Below are 24,075 nucleotides of genomic sequence, written 5' to 3'. Positions count from 1 at the left end.
TTTTTAATATATTTTTATTATCAAAATCTGAAGACCACAAAGGATTAAAACACGCTATTATATCATCAAAATAATAATAATAATTTTTTACAATTATTTTTAACGTATCTGTAACGTGTCAAACACTATCAATAAGTGTTGAGTTTGAGTTTAGACAAGATAATATTCAATAAAGGTCAGGATACATATTTGATGATATGATGTATAGAAATAAAAATAGAGTATTGCTAGTAACATTTCTAAAAACCGGCGTTTAATTACTTTAAACGGTCGAGATCGACCGTTTAACTTAAACTCGGTTTACAGATATTTTAATGCCGTTAAATAATTGGCAGAAATCAATATTCAGGTTAAATTAAGGGTGCCGTCACATACAGCCCGTAATCCGTAATCCGCACCGAAAGTCCACAAAAGTTACTAGGTATTTCGTCCATAACGTTACGTGTGTTTTTATCTCCTTGTGTCCCATGGAGCCGTAATTTCATGAAATTTCCGTAAAAGTTACTACAAGTTACTAGTTATTACTAGTAATGCTTTATTTAATTTTATTTATTTAACTAAGGGCCACTTTTTCCAACGTCGGTTAACTTTAACCGACTGGTAACTTTTCAGAATAGCCAACTAAAAACTCGAAACTTGTATATACATATACATATACAAATTTCGAGTTTTTAGTTGGCTATTCTGAAAAGTTACCAGTCGGTTAAAGTTAACCGACGTTGGAAAAAGTGACCCTAAATTTGACGATTTAATTAAAACTTTTGTTAAAATTATAATATATTTTGTAGTTTTCTTATGAATAAAATACAAATAAATAATTATAATTTGTTAAATAAAAAATAGTACTACCGTTACGACTGTATTTACGGCTCCATGGGACACAAGGAGATAAAAACATACGTAACGTTACGGACGAAATACCTAGTAACTTTTGCAGACTTTCGGTGCGGATTACGGGTTTTATGTGACGCCGGCCTAAGATAACCGAATGTCACTAGCGTTTAATTTTTTAAACCACGTTGGTTGAAACGGTCCATAGTCGCATAAACATATGCATAAGGAAATTGATAGGTCCATTTCCTTATGCATTTGTTCATAGACCGATCAATTTTTTTATATATATGTTTATGCGACTATGCAAGTTTGTCTAGGTAGGTCCTTGGACCCATAAAACTGCAGGCTGAAGTCATTTATTTTCCCTTTTTTATATTTCCTCGATTCGCAACCTTCCATAAAACAATATAACACCATTTTTATATATTTAAATTATTGTAAAAGATTCAAACCGATATCATGCACTAAACACCACGCACCTTTTAGCGTTTTCGATTATACAGGATTTGAACGACCCAGGGTTGATCAATCACTATTTTACTATAAATGCAAGTCTTTCATTGGTGGAGAGGTTGCAATGACGTCATTAACCAACCCTGGGTCGTTCAAATCCTGTATAATCGAAAACGCTATTTGACACGCACACTATTGTATTGATTAGTTATTCCCGGCCCCGTTGCCACACGATGTCGCCACAGATCTTGGATACCAAGTTTAAGGCACTAGATATGTAGGTATTCTCATCCGCCATTTTGGTTCCTACTAGATGGAGAATTATAGCGTATATAGTATAGTATAGCGTACATGTGTAACACGTCAATTATTAAAAATGATTCAGGACTTTTTTCGACTCATTTTTTGGCAAGGAATAACGCTATGTACTTAGTGGGCAGTCTTTGGGCTTGTTCGTCATTTTTAGCTGCACTGGGGCAGCTCTGGGTCTGCTCTAAACAAGATAATACAGGACAAACTATTTATCTGTCCTGTATTATCCTGTGTAGAGCAGACCCAGAGCAGCCCCAGTGTAGCTAAAACGAACAAGCCCTTTAATAGCGTTTTTGATTATACAGGATTTGAACGACCCAAGATTGGTTAATGACGTCATTGCAACCTCTCCACCAATGAAAGACTTGCATTTATAGTAAAATAGTGATTGATCAACCCTAGATCGTTCAAACCCCGTTTATTCGAAAACGCTATAAGTGTCACTCTGTATACGCTATAATTCTCCATCTAATAGGAACCAAAATGGCGGATGAGAATACCTACATATCTAGTGCCTTAATTACACTAATATTACAGTCGGTAGCCAATCGGAGCACGTGGTTTGAACAATTACGCTCAACGGACATTTTGAACGAGCGAACTCGGTGCTCCGACCGTTACAAGTTATTTCTTAAAGAACTAGACGGATTTTTGTTCAGCCGTTTCGTGCCGTTTGTCGTCGATTAAAACTAGTCGAGAACTTTCAAAGTGAAGTTGTCAAGTTGCTGCGTAACAAACATGAATGAAAAATCATTCATTTCGCGTTTAAATTATTTCGATCGATTGAAGCATAAATCGTGTAAGATTGACGAGGGTATCAATAGCCTCGCTGAAACCTGGAATACGCCGCATCTACTAATTGGCGGTTATGCTGAACGTACTGCTACGATAAATGCGTATCTGGAGGAGGTTAGCGAAGCTTTGGACAGCACTGATGTGAGTACCCTAAAAATTCTGTTATTATTTATATGTAAGAAAATATTAACAATCTATTTCTGTGAAAAAAAAGTTATTAAATTACATTTATTTATTTATTATATTAATATTAAATGATATTGTATTGTTATGATATTATTATAGTTGATAAGTAATATTATATTATAAATAAATTCTGGAGCAATCGATCTCATAGATTGTATATCTAATTATAATAGAATGCAGTGGAGAAGTTTCAATCGGAATTAGAACCATCATTGAAAGAGATGGATTGTTTTTTGGAAAAGTCGGAAGAAATGTATAAGAATTTAAAGGAGCAGTGTGATAATTTAGACATTGTTCTAGCAGAATATGGCTATCATTATGAAGAAAATGACAATGTTCTAGAAAAGAGTCATCGGTAATCTATTTTATATATTTGATATTAGAAGAATTAATAAAATATATTCATAAAGAAATTGTTTCTAAATATTTGCAATTTTATGCATGTATTACAAAAATAGAATTATGATGTTTTTAGAAATGATGAAGACCATATAAATTATGATACTTTAAAAGTTGAGGAGACATCTGAAGTAGAAGTTGAATTCACACCTGATATGAAATGGAAATGCAAGGCTAAGTCCAAGGAAACAGACATTTTCAATATGAATCAGAAAAATCCACCTATTACAAGTATTGCTACACCAGTAATCAAGAGTCTAAAGTCAGTTCTTCAAGCAGATCATTTTATTAAAAAATGATCATTTTATTAAAAAATGATCATTTGTAGGCAACACATTTGTATAATTGTATGATTGATAAAATTATGTTTGTGTGATTTAAATTATCTAAAACATTTTATGATGTAAAGGAAATAATGTTAATGCAGTGAACCAATTTCAAATCTTAGTAACATTTTTGGACAAAAAAGATATATCTAGTCAATTATATTATAATAAGAATGTTACGTATTATTATAAAAGTATGCGTTAAATATAGTAACAAAATAAAAGGTATAAATACTTATGTTTAAATTTCTCAAATATTAATATTTATACATTTTCTGCTCACATATGTGAGTAAGGCATGTAAAAAAGTCTAAGAAAAAAATAGCCTAAGAATTTTTATACATATTTTTGTAATAATTTTATAATTTTGAAATTTTGTAACAAAACATCAAAAGAATAAAAACAATTAACAAAAGTAGTGTTTGCTATAAAGAATATGGAAAAGATGCTAGAATGTAAACGCGGATTGTGGCGTGTGAGCCACGTCTGCATTCTGGCATCACGGTATGGAAACTGACCTAACTTAACCCAATCCAAACGAATTTAACCTTAAAATTAATGTATTAATTCTTTACATTCAACGGTACAATTTTTTTCCAATTACTGATCGATAAACTAGATTGGAATAATCAACAATTTATTCGTTTCGTGATGGGTGAGTTGAATATTGCGGAAATATTTTTGAATATATATGTTATAAAACTTTATGTTTACAGGAAATAAGAACAAATGTTGCCAGCATAAAGATATTTTTGAACGAATGAATTATTTATACCAGGTAAATATCAGGCATGAAATTTATTATCTTTCAATATAGTTAACTTTTATTTGATTGTTATCTCTAATTTTATAAAATAAAGATTGATATTGCTATTGTTATTTAAAATAAATATTTTGTTATAGGCTAGTCATTTGATAGCATTAAAGAACAGAGTTGCAGCATCTTATTATGGTAATAATATGCTGGGTTGTGCCAAAAAAGCAGTATTACGCATGTAAGTTTTGAAATAAGTTGTTGGTCTTTCTAAAATAAAAGTATGATTTATAGGACTTATTTAATGTAAATAATTCATTTTTTAGAGAACCAAATTTGAAGAGGACAATATGTAAATGTTGTCAAACTCCACTTATACCTGGAGAGACAGCTAGGGTCAGATTAACATCTAAACCTATAAAGGGTGTCAAATGGACATGTCTGACTTGTAAGAATACTAAACGATTTCCAACGAAAAAAGAATATAAATTATGGGTTGATCAACCAGAAGCAGTAGTTGAGACATTAGATTATACATCAAAATCAAAGAATGAAGGCATCCAAAAACGAAATTTACAAGAGACTTTAAACACTTGTGGAAAAAGTGAAAACAATATAAATCCAAAGTTATTTTAAAAAAGTCAGTTAAAGTATCTCACACACTTCGCAGAGAAATCGTAGAGAATACTTTGCAGTTTGGTGTACGAATATTTTTTATTAATGACTTACATAAAATATGTTACAATATTACAATAAATTTGTAATTAATAAACAGATATTTTTGCTAACTGGAATATTCATAACCATCTAGTAATATCATGATACCGATAATAGTTTTACATTAAATGTTCTTAGAAATAACTCGATTGTAAAGTTAAGTTACTGCTGTTATCGAGTAGCGATACGTTTTTTTTTTTTTTTTTTTTTTACGGCAATTGGCGTCTGCGAGGAATTCTCGAAAATCACGATTTGTGCTCTTTGTCAGCCGAGGACGGTTTGTGGAGTCGCTATTAAAAGTGCAAAGTTGACATTTCTCGAAGGCAAGATCGTTTCGCCGTAATGACATCGGAATTCGCCGCGAACGTCATCACTTCATCTAACTATGATATGACTATGTCCGCCCATCACCAGCGACTCGTGCAAAACCATTACGAATTAAATCATTGCACTCATACGTGGGCGCAATCAAATCACAGTTTAATCGGGAAGAAAATATATCAGTCGTTCTCAAGACACATTTACCTTAAATAAATACGCTAAAGCGAAATACGGTAAAAAAAAAAACTTAGAGAATTACGCGCTATCTCGATTACGAATGTCCTGTTGTGTGCTTAGCAACAATGGCTCAATTATTTGTTCAGCGAATATAGTAATCGCATCTCATCGATGCCGAAAACGTGGCAGTGATCGTTGTAAAAATGTCCGTACATGATGCGTTCACGGTCGGAACGCACGTACGTATCTCTGAAACATATAAATACCTAAACTAATGAGGAAAACAATATGTAAACTGGGCTGGACGGAATCTACACATTCATTTATATACATATATCTGTCGTGCCAAGCTTCGGTCGTGTCGAGTTATCTCACAATGCCTATTTTACCTAGTGTATATTCTTCTTTCTTTTTTCTTTTCTTTTTTTTTTTTTTTTTGATTCTCCTAAAAAGTAGATCTAACGGTGAAGAGTCAGATGGGACCCCAGGTTGGCAACGCACACATATATACATGCACACACCAGCTACAGGGATTAATTACTCCAGTAATATTGACTGTGTCGTTCGTCGTCACTCTTCATCTTGAGTCCTTCGCAAGCTCTCGCGGAAGAGTATGAACTGAAAATAGCAAAGTAGTCACGCAAGTGAGAGGGCGGATCTCGCGAAAGTCGTATGCCGTGTAGCTCTTCTCGTACACGCGTCTACTCGCAGGACAAACCCATATTCAACCCGGTTATTGTCAAAGAGGTGTGTGCATGCGAGTCGCCCGAAGTACGCTCCGAAGAGGCGCGTGCAATATAAAAGAGCCGCGGACAAAGAGGTACAACGTACGGCGACGGAGCTTATTTAGAGATAGAAAGGGAAAGGAGGAGGGGGCTGAGAGCACCCGCATATCAGAGAGATTTATACTAGTCCTGAAACAAATTGGGGCTGGCCGTCGCGATCGAGCGTTAGTTGTGGCATCACGTTCGGAGAAGGCTGGAATGTTGATCCTTGGAAACCCATTGCCGATTCGTATAACTGAAACAAGGGAAAATGACGTATTCCACAATTAGATTTCACAATCCACACCCAGTCGCACTAATGCTTATTAACGTTAATCACAATTAATGGTGATTAATACTTTTTGTATAGTTAATTCTTGAAACAAAGGAGGAGAAATAATTACAAATAGACAGGCTATATCTGAACGCATGAGACGATTATTTTCCAATCATGAAATTGACATACGATTTCCAGAACATTTATATATTTCATCACAATTAAAATTATTTTATCTAAAAATAAAATCGCTAATCAAAGTCAAGTCTGGTTTTTCACTCGACGTACATTATGATTTCCTGGGAGCGTCGTGTAGTCTGGCGTAGTCGGACGATGCCTATTCGTAGGTAATGGATGCTGTATTGTGGCGTAAGTATTATCTTGAGACGTGTCACCCATACCGACGCTCACCCCACTGCCGCGTCTCTCGCCGCCGAGACCGCCCTCGGGCTCGCTGAACACTTGCATCGTTAACTCCTGCTCTTCGTAGAGTTTCAATTTTCTACAATCAAAGAAAGACCTTGTAATGCGCTGCACGCAATGGTGAATCTACTTCGACACTTACTGCTCAATCCATAATGGGTTCTCTGTCGTATTCAATTCATCGATGATCTGTTTCTTAATCAGTCCGTCCTTCTTACGTATATCATTTGGCACAGTTATCACCCTGAAATATCAAATGCGTAAATAAAAGTATATCAAAGTAAAAACGTATTTAGAGTCCGGTTTTCTTACCAGTGGCGTAAGCAGCAACAAACTACCGTAAAAGTGACCGCTCCTACGAGCAAGACGACTAAAAGAGCTATTAAAGCAGCAAGGGCAGGATCAAACGGTTCTTCTTGGACTCCAGCATATGCCGGCTGGAATAAAGTAGGTAAATTAAACACATTTTGTCAATGTTTCAGTTATTTTTCACAACTAGAACACAACATTGTGTAATATTTATAATAATCAATTTTTCAATATCAGCTGATTAACATTTTAGACCGTTTCTTTCTTTAAAATATAAAATTTCAATGCATTGCAGTAAAAAAAAAATGTAAAGTTTCAGGCGTACCAAATGTTATAATATAAAAGATTCTAAAGCATAAAAATGAATAAAATGTACTTTAATGTTAAAATGTACAGTTTATCCATTTTTATGTATTAGAATCTTATATTATATTGATATGATATAAGATTCTAAGGCATAAGGAATAAAATAAATAGAATCTTATATCATGAATCTGGTTAGAATTTTAGAATGTACATTTTTATTGCGATATATTTTATTATGATATATCAGATATAAGATTCTAAGATATAAAAATGAATCAAATATACATTTTAATATTTCAGGCCATTTCTTTGTGTGAAACACTATTTTTTCCTTTAAAATATAAGATTTCAATTACAATAAAGTTCTAGGTCTACCAAACAATATGATATAAAATTCTAAAATACAAAAATGAATGAAGTGTATATTTTAACATTAAGATACTGATACTATGCCATTTTTAAGAGAAGATAATTTCTTATAAAGAAGATGATTTATAGCGTTTGCAATTATAAAGTAATCATTTATATTTATAATACTATAATAATTTTACATTGTAATTTAAAATATGATAAAAACTCACCACAACATTTTCGATGGCAAATCCAGCATAGTAGTGCTTCAAGAAATCATACTTTGCATCAATGACTTTAAGAACGTGAGGAATTGGCGCGATGGTTTGTGTCTTCGGTTCGACAACGTGCAAATACATGTCACACCTATAAAATAAATTACGTGCAATATGCATTGTATAAATCGATGTCGATTTTGAGAGGAAAAATAATATCATATAGGGTAATTCAAAACAATCTGATGTCCTTGAAATTTTCTATGATGTAACACTTGATAGTCTCATGACATGCGTTGCACCACCCCTGCCTGCTCGTGTGTGAGTGGCGAACTATTTTCAATTATAACTCGAAAACCAAGATTTGTAAAAGGAAAAATCGCTCAAGAATATGAATTTTAAGGACACCAGATTGTTTTGAATCATTTTGTATATGTGCAATTACCATTCTCTGCGGATATGTCCAGAAGCGTCAACGTGATACCTAATATCATCTACTACAACCCGGCTTTGCGTGGCGTTGGATAACTCCGAAACGATCTCGTCGCGCACGCTATTCACCTCCTCTGGCGGCCGGGATAGTATGACTCGTATTAATTGAGATGGTTCAAACACCCATACCTTAAAAAAAATGAAATTTGATTTAGAAAGTTGCAAAAATTCACCAAACAAATATTGTATATATATTTCTATGCTATTAAATTATTAATATAATGCGATATTAATAACAGTAACATAATTGCTAAAAATTAAATTAATTTACAGCATTTGTCACAAGAAACTTACATGAACTCTTGTCAACGCGTATCTTTCCGGAATGGCTGTCTCCTTGGCAATTACTTCGACGATAAATCTGTCCTGATTGTATTCCGCCATATATCCACTCGTAACGAGTTTACCGTCCTGCGTAACGTTGAACGGGCTCGGAACTATCGAGCCACTTGGCTTTTCCGAGCCGTATTTGTAAAGATTTGCGCTGGCAACGTAATAATGGAGAGTGCCGTTGTCACCGACGTCCAGGTCGGACGCCGTTACCTTAGTTACGAAGTCATTTACATTCGCCATGGAATTCACCCCGGCGTAATAATCGTTGCGCTCGAAGATCGGCGGATTGTCATTTTCATCCAGCACATATATTGTTACGTTCACGTGTCCGTGCTCCGGATGGTGAGTTAGCGGGCGACCGGATTGCGCAGGATTGATGTAGAGATCAGGATCATTGGACGCAAGGATGGAAAGAACATACTTATCTCTCGTTTCGCGATCGAACGACTTGTTTGCGTAGATACTACCGTCGGATTTGTCCATGTAAAAAGCGTATCCTTCGTTTCCTGAAAGAATGAGCAATACATTTGTAAGATATTGAGTTTTAGATTTTGGAATATTTATTTTCCAAAATTAAAATATTACGGAAAGAAGCTAATTTTTCTATCAAATATTTACAGTCGAAAATTAGCTCTATTTCATGTGGAACGTATAATTATGAGAAAATTACGTTTCAGCCGTTTTATTTACAACGTTATCGTCTACAGAATGTTTGCATATTTACCTGCTTCTATGTAATAGTAAACTTTGGCGTGCCTGCCTTCGTCTTTGTCTTCTGCCGTCACTTTACCGATAAAATAATCCTTCGGTCGATTCTCTGACACGTGGAAATTGTACTCCTCGTAAAACTGCGGCACATTATCGTTCGTGTCGACCAATTGAACTGTCAATAAGCGTAGTGTCTCGTACGCTGTAGGACTGCCATGATCAGCCGCCACAAGAACAAGCTGAAATAGAGTTTACATAGTATCCCAATTGTTTCCATAAAAAAGTGATATATTACTCACTTCAAATTTGCTCTTGATTTCACGATCAAGGATAATTTTCGATCGAAGCTCGCCTGTCTCTTGATTTATAGAGAATTCCTCGGTTTCCTGAACGTTCCTATTTCCGACCTTCAAGTGATAGCTAACACGGCCATTGTCGCCGGGATCTCTATCACGCGCTTTTACAGTTAATATTAGATAATTGGGGACACCCGCATTCTGAAAATTGACAACGTTTATTAGCAAAATAAAGTTTAAATCTGATATTTTAATTTTATACAATTTACATTTGTATTTTATCTATTTTAATATCAATTTCTTCGAAAAATTTTGGCTGAAAAACCTGCAAATTTCGTTTAACAAGATATTTTTGTAGATATTATATACCTCTGGTACTTCTACGGTTGCATTCGTCAATTCCGGCATTACAAATTGCGGCTTATGTTGATTCACGGGAGTAACTCTTATGTCAACATAACATTTGTCCGAATGTGGACCACTTCCGGCGCCATCGCGTGCCTCGACTTCAATTCTATAAGAACCGGCTCTGCCGAGGAGAGCAGCCGCAGGATACAGGATGCCGGTCTCGCGGTTTAACGAAAACGACTCATTTTCATTTCCATTGATGATTGTATACCAGACCTCGCCGTTTGTTCCTTCGTCTTGATCTACAGCTCGTACCTTAAGAAAACATTTTTTTGTCATTAAACTTAAAAAAAAATTGATTGTTTCCGATATAAAAAATCTTAGGATTTAAAAAATTAAAAATTGAAGACTGCAAATTAAAACGTAAATTTCCAACAACATTATTTCTACAGAAAAATCGACCTTAAGTGTTGTATAAATTATTTTTAAACCTTTTCTGGATTAAGAAGTTTAATTGTGTAGTTTAAAAAATTCAATATTACTTTGTAAATTATCACTTCAGGGTTGCTTAAGATAGTTCAGTGCTTTGTTTCTGACAGTAATACCTGCAAGATAGGTGCCGGCGGATTTACGGATAAATTCTCCGCTACGGACGCTCTGTAGCTGTGTTGCGAAAATATCGGTCTGTTATCATTCACGTCAATTAACTTGACAACCACCGGCACGGTGGTGCTTCGTCGAGAATTGGCACGGGCGCTGCCGTCGCTGGCCATCACCGTTATAGTGATTTCCGGCGTCATCTCTCTGTCGAGAACCGTGGCAGCGCCCACGGTGATTTCTCCGGTTTGGCGCCCTAAAAATTGTGTAAAGATAAGATCGTTAGAAAACGTTTATCATGCAGATTTTTGTACATCGCGAACAAGATTGAAATAAGTAAAGAAAAACAGAAAGAAAACTAGATAGTATAAACTATATAATTATTTAGTTTCACTTCATACATTATTATCGCGTTAATAATTTGCTTTTGTTAGATTACCAATATTGAAGTCACCAGCTTGGTCGCCAATTATATTGTAACTGATATCACCGAAAACTCCCTCATCGCCGTCCGTGGCTTTCACGACGGTAATACGAGTGCCAGGTGGAGAGTTCTCTTTCACCGTCGCATTGTACAGCTCCTTCTCGAATTTCGGATCTTGATCATTCACATTGATCACGGTAACGGTGACTTTCGCAGTCGCGGAAAGCTGGGGCACTCCGGAGTCATAAGCGATTACTGTGAATTCTAGTTGCTTCGTTTCTTCGTAATCAATTACTTGGCTGGTTCTTACGATTCCTGTAAGTAAATGCGCGACTCTCGGAAAAGCTTTCAAAAAGAAAGATTAGATTTCACAATATGGCATAAAAGATCGCGCTATAATGGATTTGTTAATGATCGGGCAAGCGAAAATGATAATTTTGCGACTTGTTTATTTTCCCGTTGCGGAAAGGATGTCATCATGCTTCATATAAATCGATATATTAAAAAAGAAGATGCTAAAGATTCCAGATCTCGAGATTCCTTTGTTGATATATCGCTCACGACAGTGAAGAGCTGCTTTAATAATATGTCAAACCGTTGCAAATTGGTTTTCGGCGGTACCTTTCAGAACACGCTTACACAAGACTGACATGGGATTCGGGATGAGCAACTTACCGGTAATATTATCAATATTGAAGTAAGGGCTCGGCGGATCGATGGCGTATCCCGCTATGTTACTATCAGCATCCATCGCCGTGAAAGCGCCCACGACGGCGCCAGTGGGTTGCTCCTCTTGCATCTCTATCAGATATCGAGGATTTTCTCGGGTCCACGGCTTCAAGAACTCCGGCGCCATATGATTCACGTCGATAATAGTGACCACCAGTTTACCTGTTGAAAATATTCAGACACACTTCTCAATCACAGCGCATTCAGTCAAATTGTAATGAATTAAATCATTGTATTTTATAAAATATAATTAATAACGATATATTTCGTATCATCTTTCGGGAATGCTTTTCACCTCGTCCTTGCTGTAATGTGGGTGCCGTAGTGTCGCTCACGACGATCGTGACGCTTACTGTGGCCGCTACGTCACGATCCAGAGCTCGAACGACGGAGACTTGTCCGGTAGCACGATCGACTGCGAAGAAATCCTGTAAAAAAACGAGTAAATGTATTCATGTATAACGTTTAAATGATAATAGATACGTGTTAAAAATAAAAAAATATTTTAAAGACAATAATTACATTTTTCATAGAATATAAAATTGGTTAAACGCGTCTCTTTTTTATAAATGCATAATTAGTGACACGAAATTGAAACGCAATTAAAATTGTTCTCTTCATAAGAATATATATTCTTATATTTTATGACAGATATGCTTAAAATATATAATAATTCGTTTTATAATATTTGAGAATAACTTTTTCATATTTCTATTTACGAAAGTGCAGGCTCGTTGTGTGTGTTGCAAGATTTTCAAAAAGAAAAACGAATAAAAAAATATCTCTCGTACCTTAAAAGACTTGCTGTCGTTCACTCGCTGGCCGTTTCTGTCAATAGCAGTGATTGGCTCGGAAATGGCGAAGTTCAAAGCTTCGAGATTCGTGCTGTCCGGATCGGTGGCTTTCAATGTTGCGAAAACGGTGCCGATTGGCGTGTCTTCCGTAACTTCAGCTCGTTGCGTCTCAGGCGTAAAATACGGGGCTTTGTCGTTGCTATTCTCCACTTCGATCATCAACGTCGTCGTTCCAGTTAAACTCGGTGTTCCTAAAGCGAAACGTGCATCGTGTAAAGAAGCTCGGAGTAAACTCTGTCGCAATTTTAAATAACGCTAAGCTACTTCTTACGAAATAAAGAATTTCATTCAATCTTCTTTTCATCTTTGTGCAACAGATATAAAGTCCCAATTATCGCGCGCGCGCGCTACGTGCCGTCGGAAAATAGAAAGCGACAATAATTATCTTTACCTTTATCCAACGCGATGACTTCCACGTGATATGTATTCTTCTCGTCGTAGTCCAATTTCCGGGACACGGTTACAACGCCAGTGGTCTCGTTAATGGCGAAGTCATCGAAAGCCCCTTTCTGTATTCTGTACACCAACTCCGCGTTGACTCCGCTATCGGCGTCTGTCGCGGTTACCTCCTCCACGACAGTTCCTGCCGAGAGCGAACACAGTTAAACTACAGTTAACTAGTTAATCACTGATTAGTTCGGCGGCGGTGGTAATGAAATGCTCCGTGACAAAACAGATGCTCATAATAGACGATCCTCGCTGTTTCGAGGCAAATATTAAACTCGACTTTGGATTAGCCGAGATTTCTCCGCGATTGTTGTCGCGCAGAGAGCTCGTCGTCGAGTGCAAACCGGATACTTACCGATCGGCGATATCTCCGCGATGCTGGCCGTGTATATGTCGTGCGGGAACACGGGCGCGTTGTTGTTAACGTCGCGCACGGTGATGTTGACGAGCGCGGAGTCGACGAATATGCCGTCGCTCGCCTGTATTGTCAGCGCGATCCAATCGTGGGTGGCGTTGGTCATGTCGACCGGGCTCTTGATGGTGATTTCGCCGGTGTCCGAATCGACGGCGAACAGCCCGAGCTCGTTACCGCCCACCAGGGCGTACGTGATCTTGGACGTCTTGTCTTTGTCGCGCGCCTGCACCTTCAGCTCGGGCTCGAACTTCTCGGCGCCCTCGTCCACCACCGCGCGATATTTGTCCTGCAGGAAGCGCGGCGGACTGTCGTTCGCATCTATTAGACTGATGCGCAACGATACGCTCGTTGTTTGCCCTTCGCCGTTGTCGTCCGTCGCCTGATAAAAGAAGACAGTCCTCGCTCAAAAGGTGTTTGCTGAATGTTGATTTTCTACGTGCGAACAGTAGCAGACTGAGAAGAATATGTAAACGAAACGAAACTGTTTTTCAAACAGTAGTTTAATAGATCAAGCGTTAAATATTTTAATTAAGTTTGAATTTATGCTGTAATGATAATAATGAATTCATTTTATTTCCACAAAATGTAATTTTAAATGATAAAATTCTGTTAGCTTCCGCCTTCTTATTTTAACATACGCATTATTATATATTAAAAATATTATCATGGAGTAAAGACATAATTAACTAATAGAATCCTCGAATAAAGTTTCATAAAAAAGATTTCATAATAATTGGCACACATATTTTTCGGGCGAGCACTGCTGCAGTCACGATTGAGTACCTTGTAGGTGAGAAAGTATTCCATCTGTTGCTCGTAATCCAGGCAGGGCGACGTGCCGGGTGTCAGGCAGGGCGCAACGGTGATGGAACCGCTTTTCTTGTCGATCGCAAAGTGCTCCGCGCCCTGGCCAAGTAATTGGTAGACTATGCCGGCGGTGCCGAAGCTGCGGGACACAGAATGAGGGGACGTGAATGAGGACCGAAGGACGCGCTTTTGAAGTTCCGCGGCACAAAGCGCGAAATTAACGAGCCCTTACCGCTCGCTGTCGCGATCCTTCGCTGTGATTGTTATAATTGGGCTCCCTGGGGCCGCCGTCTCGGACACCGCGGCCGTGTACGTGGGACTCCCGAAGGAAGGCGCATTGTCGTTCGCGTCCGTGATGGCGATCGTTACCGTCGCTGTGGACGACAGCTTCGGGTTCGTGTGAACTTCCTCGGCGACGACCTAATAACGATAATCGCATCACGTTTTATTTTTCGCTCGAGAGAAACGCATGCAATTCTCGATTAATTACAATAATACTATTATTTATTTGTAAATATATAATTACGCAAATTATGTAAAATCACATGCATTTTACTTCAATCTCAAATCACGATCACGTATGCGTTTTCTTCCAAATAAAATTATCGTCCTTCTAATGAAGGGATTAATTTCGACTGTCCGGTTTATCCGCCATATTTTACTGTATTTTCAATTAGTGAAAATTTTAATAGAAGGAGAACGTCTCCAGCGACTTACCAGGATAATGAATTTCCGTTGATTAGGATTTTCGTAATCGAGCGAGCCGTTCGTAACTCGAATGTTCACGGACGTGCTGCCGGTCGCCAGGACCGGCTCCACCGTGAACGCACCAGTTATGTCTTCCAGGCGCAGGGAGAACACGGAGTTTATGCCCTTAAAGTGGAAACGCCTCGGTTTTATTCTCCGCGGCAAGCGGAAGAGACGGAATCTTTCGCGACTCGCGGGAGAACAAAGTGGACGCGGCGTGGCGCGCGTAATATTTAGTAGCAAATTGCAATCAGTGCGACCGCGACAAATAATAATTATTTGATCGAAGCTTTATAATACATCATGAATTATTTATCCCCAACATTTGCATTGCCATTAATGCGTGGACATTTAATTAACGGACCGAATTAAATACGCACACACCTATAAAACGCACGGCGCCTTTCTGATCGTCGCCATTGTTGCGGCACAGCAACAAGCTTCAGAAAAACCCGAATACATTAATATAAATGCTACATTAACAAGCGTTTACCACATATTGGATTTCTCTTGATTTTTCGATACGGCGGTAACCGCATTTGCATTGAATTATTGACGGCGCGCGATACACACACGCGCGCGCGCGCGCGCGCGCGAGGATCGAAAAAGGGAGCGTGTCTTACGGACCAGATGTTCGATAAATAACGACTTTGACGGGATAAAAATGGACGAGAACGCTCACCACATCCGGGTCTTTCACCGTCATGTCCAGGTGCGGCAATGGCGTGCCATCCGGCACGTTTTCCGGGATCTCGATGTTGTACTCGCGCCGATTGAACGTGGGCGGCTCGTCGTTGACGTCCTTAATCGTCACGGTCGCCTCGGCCGTCGATACCGTCAACTCATCGTTGCCGGGTATGCCGTTGATCAGCTCGCGGGCCTTCACGATCAGCGTGAGCACGCCCGTCGAGTTCTCCAGCGCCTCTCTGTCCAACGGCTTCGCCGTCCTCAGCTCGCCCGTGTCATCGTCCAGCAGAAAGTAATCGAACGGATCTGCGGACATTTCCGTGTCGTTGTCATCGCGATCGGTCGTGCGATGTAGAAGACAAGCTTATTGTTCGCGGAGGAGCGCCTTTAACGATTAATTCTGCGATAATGTCGAATCGTGATCCGAAATTCTGCATTTTATTTCACACCGACTGTTGCGGAGTGAGCTTGGATTAGAATTTCATGAGAAATGAAGATTCGGTGTTTTCGCCCGAATATCGGCGATAAAACCGTAATTCAGACGCGGCGGATGGACTCACTTGTGACCAATTCGTAGAACATCTTCCGCGGCATGCCTCTGTCACCATCTCGTGCCTTTACGGTCATCACAAGAGTCCCGATGGGATCGTCCTCGCGCACTACACCTGTTAGCGAGTCCAGAAATTCCGGCGGACTGTTCTGAATGTCCGCCACCTTGATCTCCACGCCGGTGGTTCCATTGTTCAGACCGTCCTGCGGACAAAATTCACACGTTTGAATCAACTCCGGTCGCCGTCCGTGTCCGGCCGAGAAATTAAACCACGCTGTGTCTCCGCTTTTACCGCACAGCTATAATTCCCTAATGTGTAATTCATTACAACTCGTATTCATTTCTGACAATTAAAATAAACTCAAATCTGACTTTTTGCAATAATAAACAAAAATAGAAAACTTTGAGGTATTTTTTTTTTGTTAAAAATATATATAAATCTCCAAAATTCGATTTTAGAGCACTTTTATAATACCAGAAGATATCGAATTTCTGTGAATTACATAAACATTAAACGACGATAGACTGACGACCCTACAATGCAGATGTTTCATAAACCACTGGCGAGAACAGGAAACTCTCTTATTTATTCTCCGAATGGAACATTCAGATGAGATAACATTACATCGACTCGCGCGATTATTTATAGCGACGACGAAGATTTGCGAATATTCCGAAATGATCTAACGTGGGTTAAATCAAACGAGGTTTTATTCGAACGATTTATCTTGCACCGACTTCAATTTTGCGCTTTTCATTGTCACCGCTGTAATTATGCGCGTTATCGCAAGCGAGACCATCTTCTCGAGCCGTGAAAGAGAACGACACTTTGGTCGTTTCCGGAGAAAGGACATATAATTAAAATCAATCTCCGCGCCGCTCACAGAAAGACTCCCCCCCCTCCCGTTCGCTTTCGTCGTCGCAAGCAGACAAAGTGTCGCAAGTGACTGCAATTATCTCTTTATACGCGATCTCACATACGCGAGAGCAGGAGGATGACGACCTGGATCGCCGCGCACGACTTTGATCAATTAATCCTTGCCATCCCGAATTCCCGCTAATCAACAGCAAAATCTCAATCTTTCGCAATTCATCCGTACGCATTTGTGGGAAATCTTTTTGGTGGCTCGCGAAGCGATCGGTTTTTCGCTCTGATAAATTATGCAATAAAATTTATATCGCAGTAATGTTTTCTTCATAGCTTGAAATTATTTTTTGTTTACAGCGTTATAGCGGAATAACAAATTCACGGAGGAATAAAAAAAACGGAACACCGCAATTTGCGCGCAATGACTTGCTTCTTCGTTACTTTTCATTCGTCCGATGCGCAGATTGCATGCAACGTCAACAGGGAACGAGGGGTGAGGGGAGGGGGATCAGATCGCATTTAACGCTAAATGCGCGATGAGAAAACGCGCCATTACGTCGCCCGTACACGGGCAAATATTTACTGTTTTTCTTCAATTTCGCGCTATATTTCTCAGGTATATTGCGAGGAGAGAAAATACCGCGGAATCGATGTACGGTGGGAAAACCGCATCGATCATACGAGCGCGTTCGCTCTGTGTAAGACTTAAATAAGCTCGATGTTTACCGCTTTATCGTACCGCGACGGTGCGCGGGGCGCGCTCTACTCGTTTTCGCGCACGAAAATGCATAGTAAATCACCGGTCTGTTCTACGTTCCCGCCGACGACGGCGACGCGGTGAGCGCGAGCGCAGAACTTTTCCACGCGTCGTTCCCGATGCATTTTCACGTATTGGGGAACAACCGTCGGCGGGAATCAAAAGGGTGAGCCGAGGGTAACTAAGGTTTCCGATTTCCGGACACACCGTGCCCCACCGTCCACCTTTTGTCCGCGATCCTTTGAAGTCCCACGTAAACTCGATAGTGTTTCTCACGCGCTCGTCAGCGCTCTCGCGTTTATTTTAAATAATACGAAGCTTTTTTTTTTCGAACAAAAGCAACAGAATTCGATCGAACGGCGCTAGAATTACGCTGTATCTGGGAAATCCAGGTGAAAAATCAGGTTAACCGTGCAATGCAATCTGCGTTAGTCCGGCGTGCGATAACGCGCGCGCAGAGCAAAATATTTTTGCTCAATCTCGTTAAAAATAATATTGCGAAGTATTCGGCCGTTTTACAGCGATATTTACCGCGAGAATCGCTCGTTTCGCCGCTGAATGGACGGCCGGCGTTTAAGCCTGCCCGTTACACAAGTCCGCCCGGCGTCGTTCTCGTTAGCGTGCAGATTCGCATTCCTATCCTGAATTTGGCCGCAATCTCGATGTTACGGTTGCGCATCCCGTTATGAATAGATTTATTCGGCGCGTTGCGTGAAGCAGGAGCTTTGCGTTCGCATAGCCGCACATAATTAAAATCAATTCTCGAGTTCTCTCTCTCTCTCTCTCTCTCCCTAAGTACTCACGCTTGCTCGCAGCAGTAGCTGGTAGAAAGGTCTCTCCTGGTAGTCGAGAGACTGCCGCAGCACCAAAGCGCCCACATACGTGTTCTGACTCTTCTCGACGTTGACGATGCCGAACTTCTCGCAGGCGTCCAGAAACTGCAACAAAAGTTGGCCGTCGTCGCTCAATCAAGCAGCAGCAAATGCGTTTCATATTCACGAGACGATTTTCACGGTGTGCAAAGTGGGAGAGTTCGATAACTAAATTTGTGATTTTTTTTTCATTAGCCAAACGTCCAGTCTTGATTAGTTCGTTTTCTCCTGTCGGACATTTATCGCAAAGCTACAGTGTTTAGTCACCTGATTAAAGAATTATAATTTTAACGCTTTAAATGTTCCATTAAACGTTTCGAGTATACAAATAGTTACTTAATTATTCTGTTATTGACAGGACAAATTGGTACAAAGTTGTGCAATATTCATCGAAATCATTAAAAAATTATAATTAATGAACATCGATTCGGAAAACTGATCTTTGCGCAGTTATAAAATAAAAATACATCCCGTTCGTAATTTATCGTAGAAAATATTTAATATATACGTAATACATCAAGTCGAAAATATAACGCGCGAATGAACGTGTTTCTCTAATTTATAACAAATTTACGATAAATTTCCTATTCACTCCAAGCATTTCAATTACTGCACCACCGTTATCGAAGCCGCGGATCGTTAATGAAAAATGTTCCCGTTGATTCCGAATTCGTGGATGATGCACGCCAAATATTCCGAGTACGGTAAACATTAGTTACGTTTAATGACTGAGCGTAATCGCGCGCTGCTCGGCCAGCGGCGCGTTTCCCGAAAACGAAAACATTAAAGTTTGTCGCCGTAAAGCCGCCGAGCCATTAGTTAAAAGGTTTTACGGTTTTATTGGTCGCGCCTAACGGTCCGACCGGAATTTATCGAGCGGATATGACGTAGGGGGTGGCGCGCGTTATACGTACTAATATTCCGCCGCGCGTCTTTCCAGGGAAACGCGCGGGAAAGGGAGAATAGCGTGCGGTGAAAAAGAGGGGAAGCTGCAGGCAGATAATTTTAGCGGGTCCCGAGATGATATACGAATTGGACCCTTTTTTTCACGGGGGGAAAAAAAAAACCGCCCGAGCGATACGTTGCGCGTCGTTTTTCCCGTCGACCGAATTCTCGGGGCGTTTCTCCGCGCACCTTCGCCGATGCGAAACGAATGGCGCGCATCGCATAACCGATTGCACGTTACATCGATCGGATACTAAGCAGAAAGCAGTTTTCAACGGCAATTTTCCGCGGTAACATGCTACAATCTTCCGTAAATACGATTTTCGGACGTGACTTACTTTCATAGACTTGCGAACCATGTTTGGAATGAAAACTTATTGCTATGCGATCTGTCAGACATCTCTGAATTGAATTTGTCCCGTAAAATATGTAAAAGTCATATTTCGAGCGACGGTGTCTAGAATAAATTTTTGCGATAGTGTTTTTTCAAATCAACAGTTTGAAAAATTTTATTTTAAAATGCTCTACTTTATGCACGTCCAATATTACTGCACACACACACACACACTTCATACTTTATAACACATAAATCATCGAAAGATTAAGTGTCCCAATTGTTTTTCATATTTTTCCACAATATTTTTAAAGAGATTTAAGAAGCGCCTATATCTTAACACTGCAAATAAAGGTGTTATTTCGTTGACTTACAAAAGCACAGTTGAGTTAAAATTTTCCTGCTTTCGCAGCGCGGTGATGATAAAATTTCCGCTTACGCATCGGAACGATTAAATTTGCGAATACTCCGTTATTCGCTTGCTCGTGCGAAATAGGCCACGCGTTTTCCGCGGGGGCTAAAAGCCAGGCTCCATGGAGATGATTGTGAAAGTCCGACTACAGAAGCCGGCCTTAGCTGCTGCCGCGTCGTCGACGAGTCCTTGGCTCCCTCGGGCGTGCTGCTCGGCGTTGCGAGGCGAAGCGAGACGAGCTCCGGGTTTATTACAGGATCCGAGCGCGGATAACTTAATGGAAAACTGCGAATTACAAAGCGCAACGGCGCAACGGCGCCGATATTCCTCGTCTCGTCCCGCCTCGCCTTACCTTGCGGACAACACTTCATCCAAGGCGGACTCTTCATTTACGTGAAGCACTGCCACTCGTGCATCTTTTATCCGCTGTGCAGCCGGCTGCATCTCAACGAGGGCCGTCCGTTGTAGCTCGGGTCTGATACTGCGTCGCGTCGTAAAGAAACCGAGACAGAGCGCGGCTCTACGACTCCTTAATAAATCCTTTGAGTGGAAAACAGCTCGTTCTTTTACAGCCTATTTATTACTCGGGTTTTCCTCGGCGCTGGGTCAGATTTAAATCTTCTCATCTTCCACGCTCTATTATATTCTATTTTTTCAATTAATTTTATAACTTTCCAAAATATTTCAAACATTTCTTTCGATGTTTGTATTATATCAACCTTGTGACGGTATACACAATTCATTCGAGAAAGAGGCAAAGTTTTTCACAAACGAATGAACCAAATATTGGGTTATGTAATAAATAATTTCGGATTTTTTTCGGATACGTGGTGTTATTGTTTTTTATGCAACACGCTTTAAAAAAATTGTGACATGGACGAAACTTGATTACAATTTCAACCGACAAATATTTAATTTGAGTGTTAACCAAACTGCGATTTTCTAACAAAAACAGTAGAAAGATTTATTGAAAAAATCTAAAATTACACAATCCAGTGAATAAATAAATGTCGCATAGTTCTCTGCTCTCTCGCAAAATATAATTTATAGCACTCGAAATACAAGAAAAGTAGAGAGATAGCAGCAGAAAAATCGTTATACGAATTCACGTGGCACCTGTCAGGCTCCGTTAGGCTTTCATTCCATCATCACAAGTCCGCAAGAAGAGAAGAAAAAGTCACGTTCTTTTTGCCGTGGTAGCGCGCTGCTTCGCAAAGATATTAAGTCCTTGAGTATACCTTGTTGTTTTCTGGGCTAATCCTCCAGTCGGATTGGCCGAAAGATTGGATCGAAAGGACGCGTGTGTCGGCTGAAATTTTTCACCGGGAAGCTCCGCGGGGGGGGGGGGGCAAGAAATTCTGGTCGCCCGATGCGAAACGATGCAAAAGTACCTTTCACGGGACATTTGCCGCGCGCGCACTAACGCGTATTAATGACTCACCTGTGGCTGCGGGACACACGTTAGCTCTATGATGTCGCCCAGCAGGTCAGGGTCCACGACCCTGATGCCCGGTAGTATGGTCGAGCCGACCGGGGTGTCCTCCTCGGCGACCGCCTCGTACGGCACTCCCAGGAAGTGCGGCGGATTGTCGTTCTCGTCCAGTACAATCACGTACGCGTCCACGCCGACGATGTTCGGCTGCTGTCCCGCGGGCACCTCATCCTCCAGAGTCACTCGGAAGCGTATCGTGTCGTTCTCCTGAAAAAGAGTGAAAAAAAAAGTAACGTGAGATTGATTGCCTCGTTATGCCTCGTTCGTAAAATGCTGCACTGCCGTTCGCAGAAGGTTTCAGTCGAATCAGAAAGAACTTATTTCGTATTTAGCGCTGCTATTAAGCTTCTTTGGCTTCAAGTGCCAAAGCATTTTTAAATAAAGGATTCAAAGGATTCTATAATTTCAATAGAGAGAGACTCGTAATTAAATTATGGATTTAGTTTACTTTTCATCCAAACTCTCGAAATGTCGCAAGCGTTGAATAATTTCAATACCACCAACTTTTCATTAACTTCAGTAATGATTTTGCTTTTGTGCGGACTGTGGATTTAATCCACTATCTTGGGGCGAAACTCTTTAAATGTTTCCTCGCGATCGTTTAATAGGTTCGATACACCACGTACTTCGTATCTAGAACCATTCTCTTTGACATCGCATACTCACGTACCGAGGGTGCGTCGGGACACGTACGGTCCCGGATGCGCGTCGGGTTCTTTTTCGCGCGAAGAATTTTACTGTATCCCCTGCGAAACCTTAAAGGAAGGCACGGGTCGGACGTGCCTCGATTCGTACGTGAGAGAGCGTCGCTTTACGAGATCGATCATTTGCGAACGGGGGTCTTCCGAAAACCCCGGACAACACGAGTTTTCGTCTCTCGACTGAAGGAGAGTCGAAAGTTGTCGCAGCATGTGCGGTAAACGCCCGACTCTATTGGCGGATATATAAGACGGAAAACTCCATTGTGCGGGAATAAAAGAATAAGTACATTTCTCCGGAATTTCGAGAAGGGATTTCTTCGCCGTCTGGTTTGTACGACGTTTGAATTAATTTTTCATCAAACGTATCTTTATCGTAGAGACGTGTCGCGCGTACGTTCCTCGCTCGATAAATACATTATTATGTCGGAATGTTACCAAGTTTACGAGCACACAGTTGGACCTTATAAAGATATTCACTCTCTAGAATAAGAAATTCTCATTTGAGAAGAGGTGAAAGAGTCAAGTCCTAATATTGAAAAAGCAGTTCGAAGTCTGTGTCTAACAAACTCTTCCTGAAGTTTCGTAGGAAGTTCCAAATCCCGGCGCGAAGTTCGTCGAAAAATAGCGAAAGGAAAAGTAACTTGAAAAAAAAACAATTCCTGTCATGTTACAGTAGGAAAAAAAATTTAGTGTTTTTAACCAGATTTAGTTGTTCTGGCCAAAATAACTTTTACATTTTGTTGTTTTGATCGAATAATGCAGTTAGAAAATTTTCAATAAAATTGAGATTTTATATTTAGTTTGAATAACCAAGATAACAAAGTTAATTTAATAAAGCAAAATTGGATTTCCAGTGAGAAATACAGGTCGAAACAACATCTATTAGATGTCTACTAGACATCTGTACAACAAAACATTTTTGTTTAAATTAATAAAACTTGTTTCGTTAATATTTTTTAGTCGTCCTATCAAGAAAAGAGAAAAATGTTAACAAAGACATTTGTTTAAGATAACTAAATAGATTTGGTGGATAAAAGTATTTTCGCTGTAATGCAATTATCTCCGCCAAGATACGTAAAATAAAAAAAAAGAACGTTTTATCGTAATTTTGACAACACGCTTGAAAAATTACAGAACAACAGAGTTAACGTATAACTCAAAACTTATTACGGTAATTTGCTGGAAATATTGAAACGCTTGAAAAGCTCAGCGAAAAAAAAAGGTTAAGTCGTTTCGAGCATATCGCTTGGAAGTTTGAGAAAGATGGAAAAGTGGGTAGCGCGGGGGTTTAGTAGTAGCTAACGAGGTCGAGGGTGGGAAGATGGCACTCAAAGTTCCTGC

The 24,075-nt window shown here is 39.8% G+C and overlaps 3 protein-coding genes across 7 annotated transcripts in view; 2 read left to right on the top strand and 1 right to left on the bottom strand.

The window, feature by feature from the left end:
- Positions 1 to 2,180: 2,180 nt before the first annotated feature.
- On the top strand, positions 2,181 to 3,961 carry LOC105678975 (uncharacterized). Its single transcript, XM_012378742.2, has 3 exons — positions 2,181 to 2,535; positions 2,754 to 2,935; positions 3,056 to 3,961. Exons 1-3 carry the CDS (start codon positions 2,338 to 2,340, stop codon positions 3,276 to 3,278), a joined length of 603 nt encoding a protein of 200 aa, XP_012234165.2. The 5' UTR covers positions 2,181 to 2,337; the 3' UTR covers positions 3,279 to 3,961.
- On the top strand, positions 3,823 to 4,847 carry Rpp21 (ribonuclease P protein subunit Rpp21). The gene is made up of 4 exons (XM_012378743.2): positions 3,823 to 3,960; positions 4,022 to 4,083; positions 4,209 to 4,300; positions 4,386 to 4,847. Exons 1-4 carry the CDS (start codon positions 3,957 to 3,959, stop codon positions 4,693 to 4,695), a joined length of 468 nt encoding a protein of 155 aa, XP_012234166.1. The 5' UTR covers positions 3,823 to 3,956; the 3' UTR covers positions 4,696 to 4,847.
- An 826-nt stretch (positions 4,848 to 5,673) lies between these two features.
- The window catches only part of Cad87A (cadherin-87A), a 184,981-nt gene continuing 166,579 nt past the window's right edge, over positions 5,674 to 24,075 (bottom strand). For 4 of the 5 annotated variants that reach the window (XM_067350906.1, XM_067350907.1, XM_067350905.1 and 1 more), the window contains 24 exons: positions 21,983 to 22,240; positions 18,782 to 18,916; positions 16,364 to 16,556; positions 15,799 to 16,109; positions 15,087 to 15,242; positions 14,602 to 14,789; positions 14,346 to 14,508; positions 13,503 to 13,941; positions 13,092 to 13,283; positions 12,638 to 12,891; positions 12,142 to 12,274; positions 11,793 to 12,008; positions 11,133 to 11,462; positions 10,702 to 10,949; positions 10,118 to 10,411; positions 9,752 to 9,949; positions 9,469 to 9,691; positions 8,706 to 9,250; positions 8,365 to 8,540; positions 7,935 to 8,070; positions 7,051 to 7,175; positions 6,881 to 6,982; positions 6,604 to 6,817; positions 5,674 to 6,294 (listed from right to left, as the gene is read on the bottom strand). In XM_067350906.1, coding sequence (XP_067207007.1) covers positions 6,178 to 6,294; positions 6,604 to 6,817; positions 6,881 to 6,982; positions 7,051 to 7,175; positions 7,935 to 8,070; positions 8,365 to 8,540; positions 8,706 to 9,250; positions 9,469 to 9,691; positions 9,752 to 9,949; positions 10,118 to 10,411; positions 10,702 to 10,949; positions 11,133 to 11,462; positions 11,793 to 12,008; positions 12,142 to 12,274; positions 12,638 to 12,891; positions 13,092 to 13,283; positions 13,503 to 13,941; positions 14,346 to 14,508; positions 14,602 to 14,789; positions 15,087 to 15,242; positions 15,799 to 16,109; positions 16,364 to 16,556; positions 18,782 to 18,916; positions 21,983 to 22,240 — 5,346 coding nt within the window. In that variant the 3' untranslated portion in view covers positions 5,674 to 6,177. The remainder of the gene's footprint in view (positions 6,295 to 6,603; positions 6,818 to 6,880; positions 6,983 to 7,050; positions 7,176 to 7,934; positions 8,071 to 8,364; positions 8,541 to 8,705; positions 9,251 to 9,468; positions 9,692 to 9,751; positions 9,950 to 10,117; positions 10,412 to 10,701; positions 10,950 to 11,132; positions 11,463 to 11,792; positions 12,009 to 12,141; positions 12,275 to 12,637; positions 12,892 to 13,091; positions 13,284 to 13,502; positions 13,942 to 14,345; positions 14,509 to 14,601; positions 14,790 to 15,086; positions 15,243 to 15,798; positions 16,110 to 16,363; positions 16,557 to 18,781; positions 18,917 to 21,982; positions 22,241 to 24,075) is intronic. The other variant, XM_067350908.1, reaches the window with a different exon arrangement.

The sequence above is a fragment of the Linepithema humile genome, chromosome 3, assembly GCF_040581485.1.
Source record: "Linepithema humile isolate Giens D197 chromosome 3, Lhum_UNIL_v1.0, whole genome shotgun sequence".
NCBI lineage: Eukaryota > Metazoa > Arthropoda > Insecta > Hymenoptera > Formicidae > Linepithema > Linepithema humile.
Note: the sequence above shows the minus strand (reverse complement) of the source record. Positions and strands in the feature narration are given on the sequence as shown.

Excerpts from the sequence above, each read along its gene's own strand:
- LOC105678975 (XM_012378742.2), top strand. The coding sequence starts at position 2,338 with ATGAATGAAAAATCATTCATTTCGCGTTTAAATTATTTCGATCGATTG. Across the intron at positions 2,536-2,753 it reads AAGCTTTGGACAGCACTGAT|AATGCAGTGGAGAAGTTTCA; the intron begins GTGAGTACCCTA and ends TAATTATAATAG. Across the intron at positions 2,936-3,055 it reads GTTCTAGAAAAGAGTCATCG|AAATGATGAAGACCATATAA; the intron begins GTAATCTATTTT and ends TGATGTTTTTAG.
- Rpp21 (XM_012378743.2), top strand. Across the intron at positions 4,084-4,208 it reads GAATGAATTATTTATACCAG|GCTAGTCATTTGATAGCATT; the intron begins GTAAATATCAGG and ends ATTTTGTTATAG. Across the intron at positions 4,301-4,385 it reads AAAAAAGCAGTATTACGCAT|AGAACCAAATTTGAAGAGGA; the intron begins GTAAGTTTTGAA and ends TTCATTTTTTAG.